The sequence below is a fragment of the Echinops telfairi genome, unplaced genomic scaffold (genome assembly GCF_000313985.2).
Source record: "Echinops telfairi isolate 266 unplaced genomic scaffold, ASM31398v2 ScPeMD7_7421;HRSCAF=8459, whole genome shotgun sequence".
Lineage (NCBI taxonomy): Eukaryota > Metazoa > Chordata > Mammalia > Afrosoricida > Tenrecidae > Echinops > Echinops telfairi.
The window spans coordinates 12,141,202-12,158,683 of NW_022111321.1; the positions used below are offsets into that span (position 1 = coordinate 12,141,202).

The window sequence follows — 17,482 nt, forward strand, 5'->3', positions numbered from 1 at the left end:
AATATTTCCTGTCTTAGTAAAGGAGAAGAGCGGGGCTTTTTTAAAAAAAAACAACTCTGGAAAAAAAGTCTGGAATTTACTACACAGTGCAGGCTTGTGTGTTATTGAGGAGAAATGAGTTTACTTGGTAAAAAATTAATATTGGGCAAGATTTTCTAATATAGTTACGTTTTAAGAAAATTTTTTTAATAAACTGTAAAATAATAATACGGAAAGAAATGAAATGCTATACATATGTGCCTATAATCTATATTTAGAAGAAAACTGAATCTTTGGTTCAAAATAATAGTTACTAACAAGTTCTAAGTCATGGGAATCCATGTATTGCACTGTTCTCTAGGAGTTTTACAATTGTGACCTTTTGGAAGCAGAAAGGCAAGCCTTTATTCCCAGGTGCCTTTGGGTGGGTTTGGACTGCCAACTTGTAGAGCCTTGGACTTAATTATTCGTGCCACCCTGGGGAATGGCTTCTGTTAATTTCGGGCTAGATTTGCTCGTCGTGGAGGAGGGAAACCTCAGGGGCAAGAGAGGAGAAAAGAGCCTGTGAAAAAGAAAGAAGTGTTTTCTCATAGTTGATGTTAATTCTGTACACAATTTATTAAGCTGAAGTAGACTCAAAATAGCTGCTCCATCAATACTTACAGAGTTTATATAAATGATATTACTTGGTAGATTGAAATGGTCTTCCATCTTTATCTTCTGCATTACTATTTTTCCTCTTCAAAAAAGAAATGAAAGCTACATGCACAGAAAAATAACTTGTATTGGGGTAACCATGATCAAGAAATAGGTAGCAGCTGGTTTTATACATCTGATCTCCTAGAGAGAATGCTATGAAACCTCTTCAGTCTGATCAAAATTTGGATTCAAAAGCTGACAGTTCATCCAAATAGCATTCTGCTAAATATACATTTTTCTATTTACCATGCTTTCCCATGACCCTCCAGGCTAGATAATGCATGGCACTTACCACCTCTAGTTGAAATAACCCTTCTTTCAGATACACATTCATTTATCACGTGTCTCAGTCTCACAGGTTTCAGAATCCCCAAACTAAGATTGTAGATTTGGAGATAAAAATTAAAAAGGAAAGTTAGAGAAATGGTGATCAAAGTAAGAATTTTTAAAAGAGAAAGCAGGACCATTGGGTATAATCTAAGAGAGGAGAAGATCCCTGCATAACTCAATCTGCAAAGAATGAAATGAGACGTTATATGAGAATAAGCAGAGAACATGGATAGAAAAAGCCCAGGAATAACATAGCAGATAGGTAGAGCCTTATCTTATGTGAACAGGCAGGTAGGTCAAAGAACAGAATAAGTACTGTGCACCGTCAAGAAAGTTTAAGAAACATCTATATAGGAAGAAGCAAAGAGTGGATTTTTTTTATTAAAATAAAAGCTGGGGGAAGAGGCATAAAGAAAACTTAAGGTTGTGGGAACAGAAGCGGGAGCCTAATCATGGAAGGTCATTCGCTCAAGAGTTTTGAGTTTCTGTTGGTAGTGTGGTGTATCATGTTTCTCCAGAAGGGTTAAGTTGGTTTTGTTTTGTTTCCTAATCTGCTCATAAAGCGTCCTGGTGGCACTGTGGATTAAGTATTGGCTGTTAACAGCAGGGAGATGATTCAAACCCATCCATTGCTCCAAGGGGAAAAGATGAGGTTTTATGTTCCCTTACATTGACATTATTGAAAACCCTATGCAAGGTCACTATGTGTTGGAATCAACTCCAAGGCCGTGGGTGCTTGGGTGTTTTTTTAAATCATTTTACTGGGGGCTCATACAACGCTTATTACAATTCATATATCCATCCATGTGTCAAGCACATTTGCACATTTGTTGCCATCATCATTCTCAAAACATCTGCTTTCCACTTGAGCCCCTGGCATCAGCTCCTCATTTTTCCTCCTCCCTCCCCTTTTCCCCCCTCCCTCATGAACTCTTGAAAATGTATAAATTATTATTTTGTCATATCTTACACTGTCCAACGTCTCCCTTCACCCACTTTTCTGTCGACCAACCTCCAGAGAGGAGGTTATATGCAGATCCTTGTTATCGGTTCCTCCTTCGGGATCATCTGTCCTGGATTCCCTGTGTTTCCAGTTCCTATCTGTACCAGTGTACATCCTCCGATCCAGCTGGATTTGTAAGGTAGAATTGGGATCATGATAGTTGGCGGGGAGGAAGTATTTAGGAACTAGAGGAAAGTTGTATGTTTCATTGTTGCAACACTGCCCCCTGGCCAGCTCATCTCCTCCCCAAGACCCTTCTGTAAGGGGATGTCCAGTTGCCTACAGATGGGCTTTGGGTCCCCACTCTGCATTCACAATGATGTGATTTTTGTTCCTTGATGCCTGATCCCTGATCCCTTCGGCACCTTGTGATCACACAGGCTGGTGTGCTTCTTCCATGTGGGCTTTGATGCATCTGTGCTAAATGGCTGCTTGTTTACTTGCAAGCCTTTAAGACCCCAGAGGTGTTTGGTTTTTCAATAGATTCATTATAGAAAATTTAGACTATATGAAAAAGTAGAAAAAATAAATCACATTGCCACATCACAGGGAGAAAAATATGAGCATTTTCACTATATTTTTAATGGTTTTTTAATATCTGTGCATGCTCTTTTTACATCCTGATGACCATTTGAAATTTGTAACATCATGTGCATATATGGGTTTGTTTTTGTTTTTTTTTATACTTCTGGATTCTATCAACCAAAGGCAATATATTTCTGCATGGTAAAGTAGGAGAAAATGTTGCTTATAGGATTTTTTGGAAGTTTTTCATAGAAATCAGACAATGGTTGCTGATATTTTATTCCTCTTTCCCACAGACTTTCAAACTTTCTAGTTAGAAGATGAACTACAATGGAAGAGGGATTCCAAACCCAAACCCATGCCCTCAAGGTAAGTCTGACTCACAACAACCCTATACAACTGCTTCGTAGGATTTCCCTGACTTTACATCTTTAAGGCAGCAAATAACTTCATCTTCCTCCCTCATCATGCTTTGTGTGTTCAAAATGTAACCCTTTGGTTACCATTAACATGATGAATCCCCTGTGTTACAAGGCTCGTGAAAAGAGGGGGGTTGTTGTGTTGTATGGTTGTTAAGTGCCATACCGTTGGTTCTGACTCAGCAACCCAATGCACAACAGACGGAAACACTGCCCAGTCTTGCACCATCCTCACAATTGTTCCTGTGCTGAGGGCGTGGAGGCACCCCCGGTGTCAGTCCATCTTGAACAGGGCCTTCCTCTATGTCACTGCCCTTCCATTTTACTGAGCACGGTGTCCTTCTCCAGAGACTGGTCTCTCCTGACAACGCGTCCAAAGTACGAAAGATGACGTTTTGTCATCCGTGCCTCTAGGGAACATGCTGGCCAACTCCTCCCAAGACAGATGTGTTTGTCCTGTTGACAGCCTATGGTGCTTTCAGTAGTCTTTGCCAGCACCACGATTTAAATGCATCATTTCTTCTTCTAGCCTCCTTATTCAATGTCCAACTTTCACATGCATACGAAGCCATTGAAAATACCATGGCTTGGGTCAGGCTCACCTTAGTCTTCAAAATAGCATCCTGGCTTTTCAACACTCTAAAGAGGTCTAAAGCAGATTTAGACAATGCAATTCATTGTTTGATCTCTGGACTATTGCTTTCATGAACACTGATTGTGCATCCAAGCAAGGTGAAATCCTTGATAACTTCAATATTTTCTCCATTTATCATGATGTTACCTTTTGGGCCAGTTGTGAGGATTTGGGCCCTCCTTACATTGAGTTGTAATCCATACTGAAGGCTACAATCCTTGATCTTCACCAACAACTGCTTCAAATCCTCCTCACTTTCAGCAAGCAAAGTTATGTTATCTGCATCTGACATATGCTACTGTTCCTGACAAATCTGTGGCAATTCTGTTAGGAAACACTCATAGCTACTGCTTTGCTTTTGCTATGAGATGTCTCATGTTCTTCTGAGTCATGACTATGCTAGCATTAGCAAGTTCTCTCAATGGGCCACTGTCTGTAAGAAGGACAGGATAGAAATGTGCGTTGCTACAACAACCATAATTAGGCTTGGAGATATACCAAAACAGAGCTAACTCATGCTTCTCCACAGCTGGTGTTAGTGGGTCTGTTTACTCCCCATTAACACTAAGGTTCTGAATTCATATAGCTTTAAATGATTAATAACTGAGACTTTTCATATTGTGCCAAATGTATGTATATCTATCTGTCATATTTCTGTATAGAGAAATACAGTCAGATATACAGATATGTACACATATGCATATATGAGGGGGTTACCACACACACACACAAAACAGCAAAAAACTCCACTGGGCGGACCTTTTATAGTACACATTTTTCCATGCTACGCAAGCATCGAGTAACTGGCTATGAGTGAGTGCAACCAATGGCGTCGCCTGGGAAGGTTCTCTCTGATTGTAGGGAATGTTTTTGTAAAAGCAGGTTTGCTAGAACCGCGTTTTCTGGGGTAACCAATTTAAGAGAACAGTGCGCAGCTGTGAAATTTTGTTTCTTGCTTGGGGAAAAATGCCACAGAAACTGTTGTGATGTGAAACACAGCTTACAAAGACTGCCATGGGAAAAACTCAAGTGTACAAGTGGTTTTTTCGTTTCAAAAAAGGTGAAATGTGGATTGATGACAAACCTCGTTCTGGACATCCATCAACTTCATGAATGGATGAAAACATTAAACAAAAAAACCAAAAAAAAAAACGAACAGAAAAACACTGTGCACTTGTGCTCAAAGACTGACGATCAACCACTGAAGAGATGGGGGAGTTATCTAGACTATCACTCGGTTCAGCAAATTTTAACAGAAGATTTGCTGTGTAGTAGAAAAAGATAATGTAAGAATCGATACCTTTGAATTAGCGTATTGGAAGTACCATGCACTGCTACAAGAACAAACCAATCTGTCTTGGAAGAAGTACAGGTAGAATTCTCCTGAGAAGTGAGATTGATGAGACGGTTTCACACCTTCAGGCATGGAAACGGACATCCTGCACGGTAACATCGAGGGTCACCTGGAAAGCGGAAGATGCTCAGGGAGCTGGGCTGACACGGTGGCTGTAACAATGAGCTCGAACGTGACCATTGTGAGCGTGGCTCTGGCCTGGACAGTGTTTTGCTCTAGTCTATCATATAGGGTTGCTGTAAAATGGAGCCGACTCAATGGCAAATAACAACATATGTAAAGAACTGTTGTAGGAAAGCATGACGCTCACTCTATATTGATCACCCACCAAATGCTCCACACACGACGTATGATCTTTCTAATCTTTTCAATCACATTTCAAGGTAGGAATTCGCTTCCCACTTTATAGAGGGGCAAAGTGAACCACTGCGAAGTTAAAATATTTGTTCACGTGTACATAGACAATGAGCAACATAGATGGTCATTGTCTAACCAAAATCAAGCCAAATGAAAATCAAAGTACACAAAATAAGATTTATGCAGTTCCTGTAAACCAACTGCCACCACCATCCCTTACCTACCACCCCATGTCTTATCTGTCTATAGCATCCTTTCTGCATAGATTTAACCTTTCCTAGCTTTGTTTCCTCTGACATTCTTCCATTCATGGAAGGTGAGCACTGGCTATATCTCCTAACCCAGTGTCAGCCTGGTCATTTATCTTCAGAATGTGGAACATGCTCCTTGCTTTCTCCCTCCCCCTTTTCGAAGCTCAGTCAGTTGGGTCGTTAGCCTCCACTTGAGCTGCCCAGATGTGACCCACTTAAGCACATGTCTATGAGTGGTCACCATCGTGTTACTAAGATTCAAAAACACACAGAGCTTTCTCACTCACTCAGATGGGTCAGCATTCCAAATCATGAAAAACATCACAAGGGTCATGCTGATCATGAATCTGACGTGCTTGTCAACAAAATCCACCTCTCTGGTTCTGAGCACACACAATCCAGGACCTCGTTGGCATGATCCATCTTTCTGCTGCTAGTCACATTTTATTCAATTAAAAAAATGGGAACATGCTGTTCTAAGTAGTGAATTTAAACCACACATGGAAATTTTTCTCTTCAAAACAGATTCATGTTTCCATCCCCCTCAAGATATTCTTATGTCAACTGCTCCAAAAGTACAGAGTAGGAACAGGAATCCTGTTGTTTAATAACGGATTAGCCATTTGATCTCATTCCTTTTCAACAGTATCACACAATGCTCTGTGTCATTTAAAGGAGGTACACTGGTACAGATAGGAACTGAAAATACAGGGAATCCAGGACGGATGAGCCCTATAGGACCAGTGGTGTGAGTGGCAAAACAGGGAGGGTAAAGGGAGAATGGGTAGGAAAGAGGGAACCGATTACATGGAACTGTGTGTGACCTCCTCCCTGGGGGACAGACAACCGAAAAGTGGTTGAAGGGAGACGTCGGACAGGGCAAGATATGACAAAATACCCATTTATAAACTATCAAGGGCTCATGCGGGAGGGGGGAGCGGGGAGGGAGGGGAAAAATGAGGACGTAATGTCGGGGGTTTAAATGGAGAGAAAATGTTTTGAGAAACGATGTACAAATGCGCTTTACACAATTGATGTGTGTATGGATTGGGATAACAGTTGTGTGAGCCCCTAATAAAATGTTAAAAAAGGAAAAAAAAATAAATTAAATTAAATAAAAGATGACCAGCTAAGAAGCCCTGGTAAAGCAAAGTCACTTTCAAAAGCCAGATGTTCTTTCAAAAATTTTATTTGAGAAACATATATTTTGAAGACAGCAACAGCAAGAACAGAATATCATTACATTATTACAATTTAAGTACTATTTACATAACTGTCCGTCCTAAAGTTCTAAGTACCTATCTGTTACTGGTCCTTGAACTTTTTTCTAATTATAGGTAAGAGATAACTAGTCCAAAGAGGAACTAGTCCAAGGTATGCTTTTGTCTTGGAAGGGGCCAAAGAACCAAGGGACCGTGTTAAAAGGAAAGAGTTTGCTGAAGGAACAAAACAATTCATTCAAAATACTGCAGCTTAAGTAGAACGTAGACAGGCGGATACCTGGAGGCTTCCTAAATTGTTCTGGCTTAAAATGACTCTATCCCAGAAGTTAATCCTAAAATTTATGACTCTTAGATTTTATCACTTTATATACACCCGAAATTAATGGATACACATTATTCCATTTCTAACAACCAAAGCCACTATTGCTTTTCATTCTTCTGGTGACACGGTTGGAAGAGATGTCATATTCCAGTTGGTCCGACCCTTGGAAGAAATAGTAGTGATCTAGAAATAAAAACAAACTTCAATTAGTCTTTGTTGTTCTTTAAAAATGCTTTCATTGGCGATCTAGTTGGCATAGGCTCTGGCTGGACAGCATGTGTGGGGCTCCTCGGCTGGTTCCCTACCTGCCAGCCGTCTCCGCAGAACAGTTTTACTAATGTTAAATGATTGTTTGTCTTCTTAGGCTTACAATTAGGATGCAAATGTTTGGGGAAAGTCACGCTGCACATTGAAGGGTCCCAGAGGGTCTGTTGAGGTAGGGTATGGGACAAGCTCCCTGCCAAGAGCAAACTCACTGCCTTCCGGTCAACAGCGACCCTCCCGAAGAGGAAGGAACTGCCCCTGTGGTTTCTGAGACTTTAGCCCTTTTCTCTCTTGAAGGGTTTGTGGATTCAAACTGCTAACCTTGTGATTAGCAGCCTAACCCACAACCCACTACTACCACCGGGGCTCTTACAGGGCAACCAGAGGGAGGAAAAAAGACGATCTTTTAAAATCTTTAAAACTTTTGGTCCAGTCCAATAATTCTGTTTAGACTAACCTTGCCGGGAGACAGTTGAAGACAACTCCCCACCAGTTCCTGAGATAAAAAGGGGGGGGAGACCCGACTGTATAATACAGCGATGAAGTGGAGTACTTGAAGGTACATGAAAAATCCAAGGTACAAAGAATTAGAAAAGACTACAGATTGCTAACTGGGTGTGGCTGTAGGGCATGTCAGACTCAGACACATGGCTGCAGCAACAATCACATTGCCACCTTCACCCCCACTGTCTGAGCACCCACCCTAATAAGCCACTGCTTCTACTAGCTAGTTCTCATTCTTCTAGTTTGCCTGCTCCAAAGCACATTATCTTCATGGTTTCACGGTCTACTTACTGTCATAATAGAAGACTGTATCTATTTTAGGCCCAATTCCTGGGAAGGTCTCGGATATCAGTTTGGGGTATCCTTCATCAACAACTTTTCTTGTCTCATCGTATCTGAGCAAAGAGCAGAAACATAATCAGAAAATGCCTTTAATGCTTGACAGTTTCCCACCCTAACACCCATTTTTCTCTCTGAAGGAGTCTGAACAACCCAATTAAAAAAAAATTTTTTTAAAAACCCAAGCCCTACTCTAGGTAAGCCCATTATTGCTTGCCCCCAGTCTCCATGCTGCCTTAACTGGAAGCTGCTACTGAAGGGGATTTGCTATAGCACAGAGCTCCACGATGCATTTAGCTGCTTTTCATTGCCTTGTGGCATCTCAACTTCCCACTGAGATAAAAACAATTTCTCAAAACAGGTGAACAAGTAAGGTTTTAGATCCATGGAGTTTCATTAGCTGTTAAAAGCCAATGTTTTCTTGGTATCATTTTCTGCCTGAGGTCAGGACGTTTTAAAGCTCACCTCCAATATCGATTATTTACAAAGAAGTAAGTCTTATTGGTAAGTGGGTTAAAAACCGCTGCATCAATTTTTCTCACAGCGTAAGGCAAGCCCAGAAAAAATATGTTCCTGGGATAGCCTGGCTGCAGGGTTAGATTTTTAATTTTCCAGTACTGCTCATCTGTAAAGATAAAAGAAGAGAAGGTGCATTGAAATTACACAAGTAATAAGAATACTAATAGGCAGTCTCATTTCTCCCCATTGTTTGTTAGTACTTTTATGCTCTTGCCCTCCTTTTTAATTGATAGACTGAGGACTAAACTAGCTTGCATTGGGGACAACACCATTACTTCCTTTTCACAGCCGAAAAACACCAACGGGGATTTTTCAAAGGTACGAAATAACAAATCGACATGAATTCATCTTATTCCTTTCTTTTTATGCAGTGTAAACTGACAAATCTGGAATAAGGAATGGACTGAAATGTACAAGCCACTGAGCATTTTGTAAATCCTAGATTGCACAGTATTGGGAATGCCATTAATGCCACTGGATTGTACATTGGCTAAAATGGCAAATTTGGGGCCACAGCTTTCTCTCAAATAGCACCGTCGCTTCACAAATTGATAAGACTATTGAGCTGTTTTCAGAATCACCGTTACCAATGTCATCAATGCTTTGGGGAATTATGTCCATGAATAGTCATGAGCCATTGAGGATTTTTAAACATTGTAATTACCTTTAAAAAGAAAGACTTCATCTCTGGCTTCAATTTCATACGCAGCTTGAATGGTAGATGGCAAGAAAGGCCACCTGGATGTAATTAAAGAAGCAGAGCTCCTTGGTGACTCAGGGGCCTTCCACCAGAAGAATCTGATAAGGACAAGCAAGTGAAAAGCCATTGCAAACTCAATCATTAATGTTTGAATAGGAAGGACTGTGACATGAATTGTATTTCTTTCCATTATCTTTATTTTCTGTAGCATAGAACTTTTTGGATACAATGCGCAGCACAAGGAAGGGAGTTTAGCTTTTTTGGTAACAATGATTTAAACAGACAACCTCGTATTAGAAACCATCTTAGAGTTTAGAACCTAATCTCTCTTCCCCCACAAGTGCCTACTTCTCTGTGTTTCAATACAGAAATCATAAGTCATCCTAGAATCAAGAAATCACGTCTACTTAACTCCTTTAGAAATCTCCTAACGCTAGTACCGTCATTGTCAGGATGATACTAACCCAACTCCCCCAGTTCCTCTTCCCTTTCCACAATCGAGAGTCCTACATCAAAGCCCTCTTCAGAAGCTAGTTTTCTGCTAAAAATAATAATCACACAGTTTTTCTGCTTCAAAATCTTGTCATGTCTTCAGTGACTACAATATCAAGTTGAATACTCTGCATATTTTACCTACTTCATATTTTACTATATTTAACAAATATCATATTGGTTATATTTGAAAATAATTCTACCTGTCATGGAAGAAAAATATTCTGTCTCCAATTGTGGTAATAGCATCAAAACTCAAATTGGGGTCACAGACAGTTCCATGGTCGAACATGGGAGGGTGATTTCCGGTAGTTCCTGACAACAAACATTTCAAGACACATTGGAAGAAATCTCTATCATAGGATCAAAATACATTTAACATTACACCTTCGATGAATAATTAAATTGAAAGAAACTTAAAAGTTTTCTATACCCACGGTCTATTAATAATTTTCATATAGTTGGAAGAAAATCTGCTAATTGTCTGGTTCTCCTGTTCAAATTAGGATTTTCTGTGCAATTTCTCCAACAGAGCAGTGGGACGTTGAGTAGAAAGACCACCAGAGGCTGTGAGGCCTGAGGGCTCAGGTTCTATCTTGACCTCTAGCGTCAGCTCTGACTTCAACAAACTAGATCTCTGGTCCTCATCTGTAACATCACCGTACCGCCTCTGCTACTTACTTCACATGGTCTTCACTGGGCTCAGAAGAAAGGGCATCTGTTGACACTGGATGAACATGTAGACATGACTCATAAAGGCATTTTCCTGTACGGTAAAGGTACTCAACTTACCATAAAGATACTGAATGTTGTGTATGTCAGCAGTGGAGAGGCGGAATGTGTCGGTGTCAGCATACTTGTAGGTTGGGAACATTATGGAATTGGTGTTCTTGGAATGGTCAAGACCCAAGGCATGTCCAATCTCATGAACAGCAACAAGAAATAAGTTTGTACCTACAATGAACAAAAAGATGGGGGAAATAAGGTGAGACGCTGGCATTTGAAAAGACAGCCACTATACTTGGTAGATCATTGCTACCCTATTGAACCGGGTGTCTTAGCTTTGTAGCTGACATTTTAGTCCACGTTATTATGTTTCCTCAGAGGCAATTTTTTTTTTGCCTTATGATAAGTTTTGAAATCTTGAAATGCCCATTGCAACCTCCCTTCCAATTTTGACACTCCCAAATATCTCCTCAGGGGGGAAAATTATCTTCAGATTTAGAACCATTGCATCAGCAGACACAAAATAGAGTGTGGTGGAGTTTTCTAGCATCTCATACGTGTCTTTCTTTAACTCTCATGTCTGCATTCCACTGCTGCTGCTGTTAACCGAGTTTCAGGGCTATGAAAACCTTTAGTAATCATCCTGTGTACTTCTTAAGCCCAAATAAAAGTTCCAATTAAGGAGATGAAACCCATTTCTGGAACACTAATACTACTCCAGACAGCGAGGTACAGTGCTGGTTCTGCAGGTTAGTCTTGGGCTGCTAATCAGAGGCTACACTGCTTAGGAAGCGTCAAGGAACAAATGCTACACGTATTTCCGACTCTAACCAAGGGGCCAACAGCAGGAGCGTCATTGCTGTCACTCCGCATTAGGTAAGCAAAGACCCCATAGGGTGCATTAGAGCTGCCTCATAAGGCGTCTGAGCCTGTCCATGTTTCTAGAAGCACACTAGTTCTTCGTTCTCCCATGCAGAGGCTGATGTGTTCAAACTGAAGATCTTTGGGTCGGGAGGCCAATGCCCAGCCCATTGTGATACTAGCACTTTTTAAAAGTCAACAAAACCTTTTCTAACTTGGCCTAAGTTGGCATTTACCCTGCCCTCAAACTGCATGCCCGGGTCCTCAGCTCAAATGGATTTCTGCTTGTTTCCCCACTAGATTGCGTGCTCCAGGGTCAGATCGTTTCCATCTCTCCGTAAACACCCACCACCCAAACACCATAACAGAAACTCACAAAGCATTGATGTAGTATAGTGTTCATTTAAGTTCTTGGAGACTGTGGGTCTAAAGGTTAACCTGAGAAGAAGCACTTTTCCTCGATAGTAGCATCATCCCTAAAGATTTAGACCTATGTGTCACTGTCTGTCTCAATCCTCGGGCGAGGGGCACACACAGCAGTGATTAGTGTGTGGAGCGCAGAGGCAAAAGCCACTCTTGATCAGATTTTCCCCCATTTCCATGCTATTGTTCTGAAAGTTCCTGAGTGGAAGAACTAGCACATCCTCAGAATCTAAGACTTGGTCTTAAAGAACTTAAGACATGGAATTTCTGTAATGGCAATGTGAAAATCCATTTCTCCCTTGTTCTCAAATTGTAGCCTTTTGGAGCCAGACCATAATCTGGAATATCTTAAAGTGATATTTTGGCCTACCTATAGAGCTGTGAGTCCAGGTTTCTTCGGCATCAAAATGTGCATCGCCCCCAAGACCACTTCCAGGCCCAAAAGCATGGGCTAGGACTCCATCCCTACCATCAAAAGGCGCGACGTCTCCGTGGTCTTAAAGAAAGAGAGAAAATTAATCTGCATGGAATAGGTCATGGCGAAGGCCACAGACAGAATACATCCAAGTTCTCTACCTCTACGTGCAAAAGAAAGCATGATGTCCGCCTCGCCTGTGTAAATCTTTCTGAAGTTCAGGGGAGTCTCATCACTCCAGACTTGAAACACTCTGTCGAAGACCCTGTGAACATCATTCTCCTCCAGGTAAAAGGGGTGATTCAGGATCCTTTATTGTCCAGGAGAAAAACAGATCGCATCCATGTTAGTTATATGGCAATACTTCCCTTTCTACTACGAATATCGGAGGAGAAATTCCAAATTATAAAAACTTGTTTCATTAAATACATAAATATCTTTCCATGGGCAGTTTCTATCATTGTGAAGGATTTCCAAACAAATGTATACTTTTTTGTGCCTGCTTCCAAACTTCTGCTTTTATCTATTCTGTGTGCTATACATTTTTCTCTGCTGTTTTCTAGTAGATTCAGTTGTATGTTCCTTTTATTTTCAGCTTTTTCTGCCAGGCTTCAGATAGGTAAGCTGAACAGTTTTCCCTGGGTAAACAATGCCCCTTGCCATCAAAACCCTGGTTGGAGGGTAAGCTAACTACAAAGTTGATATTTCAAACCCAACCCCTGCCTCAAGGGAGAAAAAGAATGAGGTTTTCTGCTCCTGTAAAGATTTACCACCTTGATGCTGGGGCAGGAGAAAGGTAAAAGGAAATAGAGGAAAGATCTAGGAAGCAGAACTATAAATAGAGGTACACATAGGTGTGTACATATGTAAATATATTAATTCATAAGAATAGAGGTATTGACCTATGAACATATATTTATATGGTAATACATTGAGGAAGTAGATGAACTTTGGATCTCTGCTCAAGCCCTCCCTCAACACAAGAGCACATTATTCTAACACCCTGACATTTTGTGATGCTCTCCTTCCCAACACAATTGCAGAAGACAAAAATGGGTGCATAAGCAAATGTGGTGAAGACAGCTAATGATGTCTGGCTATCAAAAAATATAGTGTCTGGGGTTTTAAAGGCTTTAAGTTAAACAAGTAGCCATCTAGCAGAGAAGAAGCAAGCCCACTTGGAAGAAGCACATCAGCCTGTGTGATCGTGAGATGTCCATGGGATCAGGTTACAGGCATCAGAAGACCCAAAACTACAATGAAAAGCATATTGTTGAGAATGAGGGGGATCAGAGCCCCACACTCATCTGTAAACAATAAGACATCCCATCACAGAAGGGTCACAAGGAAGGGATGAGTCAACCAGGGTGCAGAATAGCACTATAAAACACAATATTCCTTTGGTTCTCTGAGGCTTCCTCACCACTCCCCCACACCCCCACATTCATGACCACAGTCTTGCTAGACTGGAGCATGTATACTGACTGGTACAGATAAGAGCTCACAACACACGGAATCCAGGTCAGATAAACCCTTCAGGAACAGAAATGGGAGTAGCGATACCAGGAGGATAGGGGGAAGGAGAAGGGGAGGAAGCGGGAATCAATCACCAGGGTCAAGGCATAGCCACCATCCTCCAGAGGGACGAACAACAGAAACATGGGTGAAGAGAGACAGTGGCTAGTGTGAGATATGAAAAAATAATAATTTATAATGTATCAAGGGTTCACGACGGTAGGAGGGTGGGGGAAGGAGAGGAAAAAAGAGGAGCTGGTACCAAGGGCTCAAATAGAAAGTCAATGTTTAGAAAATGATGAAGCCAACATCTGTACAAATATGCTCAATACAATTGATGTATGGATTGTTATAAGAGTTGTAAGATCCCCCAATAAAATGATCTTTAAAAGACAGATTTACCATCTTGGCAAACCCTCCATAGGGTCACCATCAACAGCAGCGAATTTGGAGTTTTTGTAGGTTAATATCCCTGGGTATTCCAAATGGTACGTGGACTCAGTAACTAACTCTGGTGGCCTAGTGGGAGCCTTGGCAGCTAACAGCGAGGCTGGCAGTTACAATCCTCCAGCTTCGCCACCATGAGAACCACAGGTTTTCTGCACCTGTAAAGGTTTACAGCCTCAGAAACCCCAAAGGGCAGCTTCCAGTCTTACATGGTTTGACTCTTTACTTAAACCAGTTCTTGAAAACCCCATAGGTCACGTTTTGTTTTGGTTTTGCCCCTTTAGTGTTATAATTGCAGAAAGGGGCTGCTTATGTACCGCCAATGCGCGGCTGCACAAGTACCTGTAGGTGAGATTATTTTTCCACCACACTGGCCTCCCTTGCAGTACGTTGTGAGAATGCACATCCGACACGCCACACCGCGGGGCGATCATCTGCTGCAGAGTGGGTTTGTCCAGCCGCCCGGTCACTGCCAGCCCGAAGAACTGCTGCATCTCCTGGATTTTTTCCTCCAGGTGCTGCTCATTGGTTTTCACCTCTGTCATTGAAATCCCTTGTGCTTGGAAGTCATAAAATTTTTTCAAGTATTCCTGGAGGGGAAAAAGAATAGTTGGTAATACATTACAAAACCTGCTACCATGAGGTCACGTTTTGATCGGAGCAAGCAGGTTCATCTGTCTTCCTAGGAGAGGGAGTGGGTTCGAGCTGCTCACCACATCGTGAGCTGAGCAGTCCCCGTCTTAACCTGCAGGACCACCCAAGCTTCGTATACATTAAGACGCAAGTAGAGATTTCTGTTGGAGTGGCCTGCCTCTGATGCTTTGAGCCAAGCATGTTAGATAGTTGTTATTTATAATGAAAAAAATTAAGTTGTCTTCTATCAAAGATGTCTCATTGCCAAGATTAACTCCTGGAAACCTACAGGAAGCACCTCTGTATCTCCACCTCGTCCTGCCTGGTGTCTTTACTTTCACACCGATCTCATTGGCTAGCTGCCATGACAGTCCATGAAGAGCAATGTCCCTTAAGGTGAAATGGAAATGCCTAGCCTTAAACCCAAAGTGTTATATAATGGGCAACTATGAAAATAGATAGTAGTTGACTGTAATTTTAGGAAAGTAGGAGATTTAAACTAAGAATATCATTTTTTTATGATTGAAGAAATACCTGGGATGATGATAGTTCAATCAGACCATTGTGCAAATCTCTCAATTGCATTCCTATGGAAAATGTAAAGTTGAACAACCTCCCACATTAGTTTTCAACTAGAACCGTTCAGAATAAAGCAGGCCAAAGCAGTAAACATTAAACGTATTATAGCATCAATACTTACTTCAGCAAACTTCAGCTCATTTTCTCCCAGGCTGTTCTCAGAGGCCACCGGAGCAGCTTCAGAAGCTGCGAGCTGCAGGAGCAGGAGCAATAGGAGAAACTTCATGCTGAACTCTAAGGTTCTCTGAGCTGCTTCACCCAGTTGACTCCAATGCCCCTTTTAAGGCCAGTTACTTAAATGTCCCTTTTTATAGTCTTTAGACCAGGCTCAGGGTATATAAAATCCCTGGAATGACTCCCAGTTTATATCACCCTTTGATTTATTGCCATAAAATGCAAATACACTCAAGATTTTATTTAGTGAACAATAATAGATCAAATAGCATCTAACTTCTCATTCAGGCAACTCAAGGTTATATTTTCAAAATGACAGATAACCTCCTCCCTCCATCCATACTGGGCAGGAGGAAAAAGCCAGGGTAAGAAAGACAAAAGTTTCCAGATGGTGCAAATGGTTAATGAGCATCACTGCTACACACATGTTGGTGGTTCGAGTCTACCCAAGAGTGCCTGAGAAGAAGGACCTGGTGATCTACTGCTGACATACATGGCGGGTGAGGGGGGGGGCACCTTGAATCATGGTCAACACGAAGATCCCTCACTGTCAACTCTCTAGGACAGAATAGAATGACCCCTGTGGATTTCTGAGACTATAACTCGACCAGAATAGAAAGTCACCTTTTTCTCCGGCGAAGCAGCTGTTGGTTTTGAACTTCTGATCTTGCAGTTAGCAGCCCAAACCATAATCCAATTTGGGGCCACCAGCTCAAAGCTAGCTGGCTTGATTTATTGTTTGTGGTTTTGTAAGCCGCTGAAACAGAAAAGTGTATTAATAGAAAGCTCAGTTTTCTCAGTTTGCACTGTCCCACCCAAAAGCAAGCCCACTGTCATCAAATTGATTCCCACTCATAGCAATGAGAATGAATTTTCACTATGATTTTGTTTCATCATTATAAATCATTTTGTCAAGTAAATTTTAAAAGAAGTTAGGTAAATAAAACTCTTTAAATAAAATAGATAGATTTTTACCAAATTGGGTGTATCTCCCTAGAGAATTGTTACAATCGCCATTCACATATAGTAATGAAAAGTTTATAACACCACAATGTGTTGATGTTTGTTTTATGTGCTATGTGGGTTTACAGCCTGGTCCTATGACTTGAACTATGTGGCCATTTGGGTTAACTGCTTAGCTGGGTAGCAATGCCAGAGGGCAACTTTCCCTGCTCCCTAAGTGGAGTGGGCAGCAAGAAGAACAGCACTTTTACCTTTGGAAGACAGGAGTAGCAGGCTGTCACATCGTTCTTCTACAGAAAGGCTGGTGACCTTTGAGCCAATGACCTTTCACTTAGTAGAGGGGTGTTTAGCCTCTGTGCCCCAAGGGTCTATTATAAATTCTAACCCCAAACACCCAAACCCTGAAAAGGCTGTAAATCTTTACAGGAATCGGCAGCCTGATTTTTCTCCCCTGGAGTAACTGGTGAGTTTGAACCAAAGAGCTTGTGTCTGGCTGTCCAAGATCTAATCCACAGCATGACTAGGGCTCCTTACTATATAAATATTCATATATGTTAAATATATGTGTCTACTATGATGCATTCTCTTCCCATTGGTCTGAAAGGAAAACATAACATCTTAAATTTGCAACCAGATGTAGCCCAGGGATTCATGAAGAGGACACACATGAGAGAGGTTTGTTAAGTGATCCCTTCAAATATTGAATTTAACTAAAGAATAATAAGAGAACTGAGAACTTCTGACTCATAACTACTCTATAGGACAGAGTAGAACTGTTTCTTAGGATTTAGAACACAAGAAAGGGGGCTTGTTTAGAATACACGAAAAAGAA

At 41.3% G+C, this 17,482-nt stretch overlaps 1 protein-coding gene across 1 annotated transcript; it reads right to left on the bottom strand.

The window, feature by feature from the left end:
• Positions 1-7,178: 7,178 nt before the first annotated feature.
• LOC101655256 (macrophage metalloelastase) lies at positions 7,179-15,739 on the bottom strand. The gene is made up of 11 exons (XM_013006247.1): positions 15,635-15,739; positions 14,644-14,891; positions 12,501-12,649; positions 12,295-12,420; positions 10,703-10,868; positions 10,475-10,497; positions 10,118-10,214; positions 9,387-9,520; positions 8,669-8,828; positions 8,156-8,259; positions 7,179-7,279 (listed from the first exon to the last, which is right to left on the bottom strand). Exons 1-11 carry the CDS (start codon positions 15,737-15,739, stop codon positions 7,179-7,181), a joined length of 1,413 nt encoding a protein of 470 aa, XP_012861701.1.
• Positions 15,740-17,482: the final 1,743 nt, after the last annotated feature.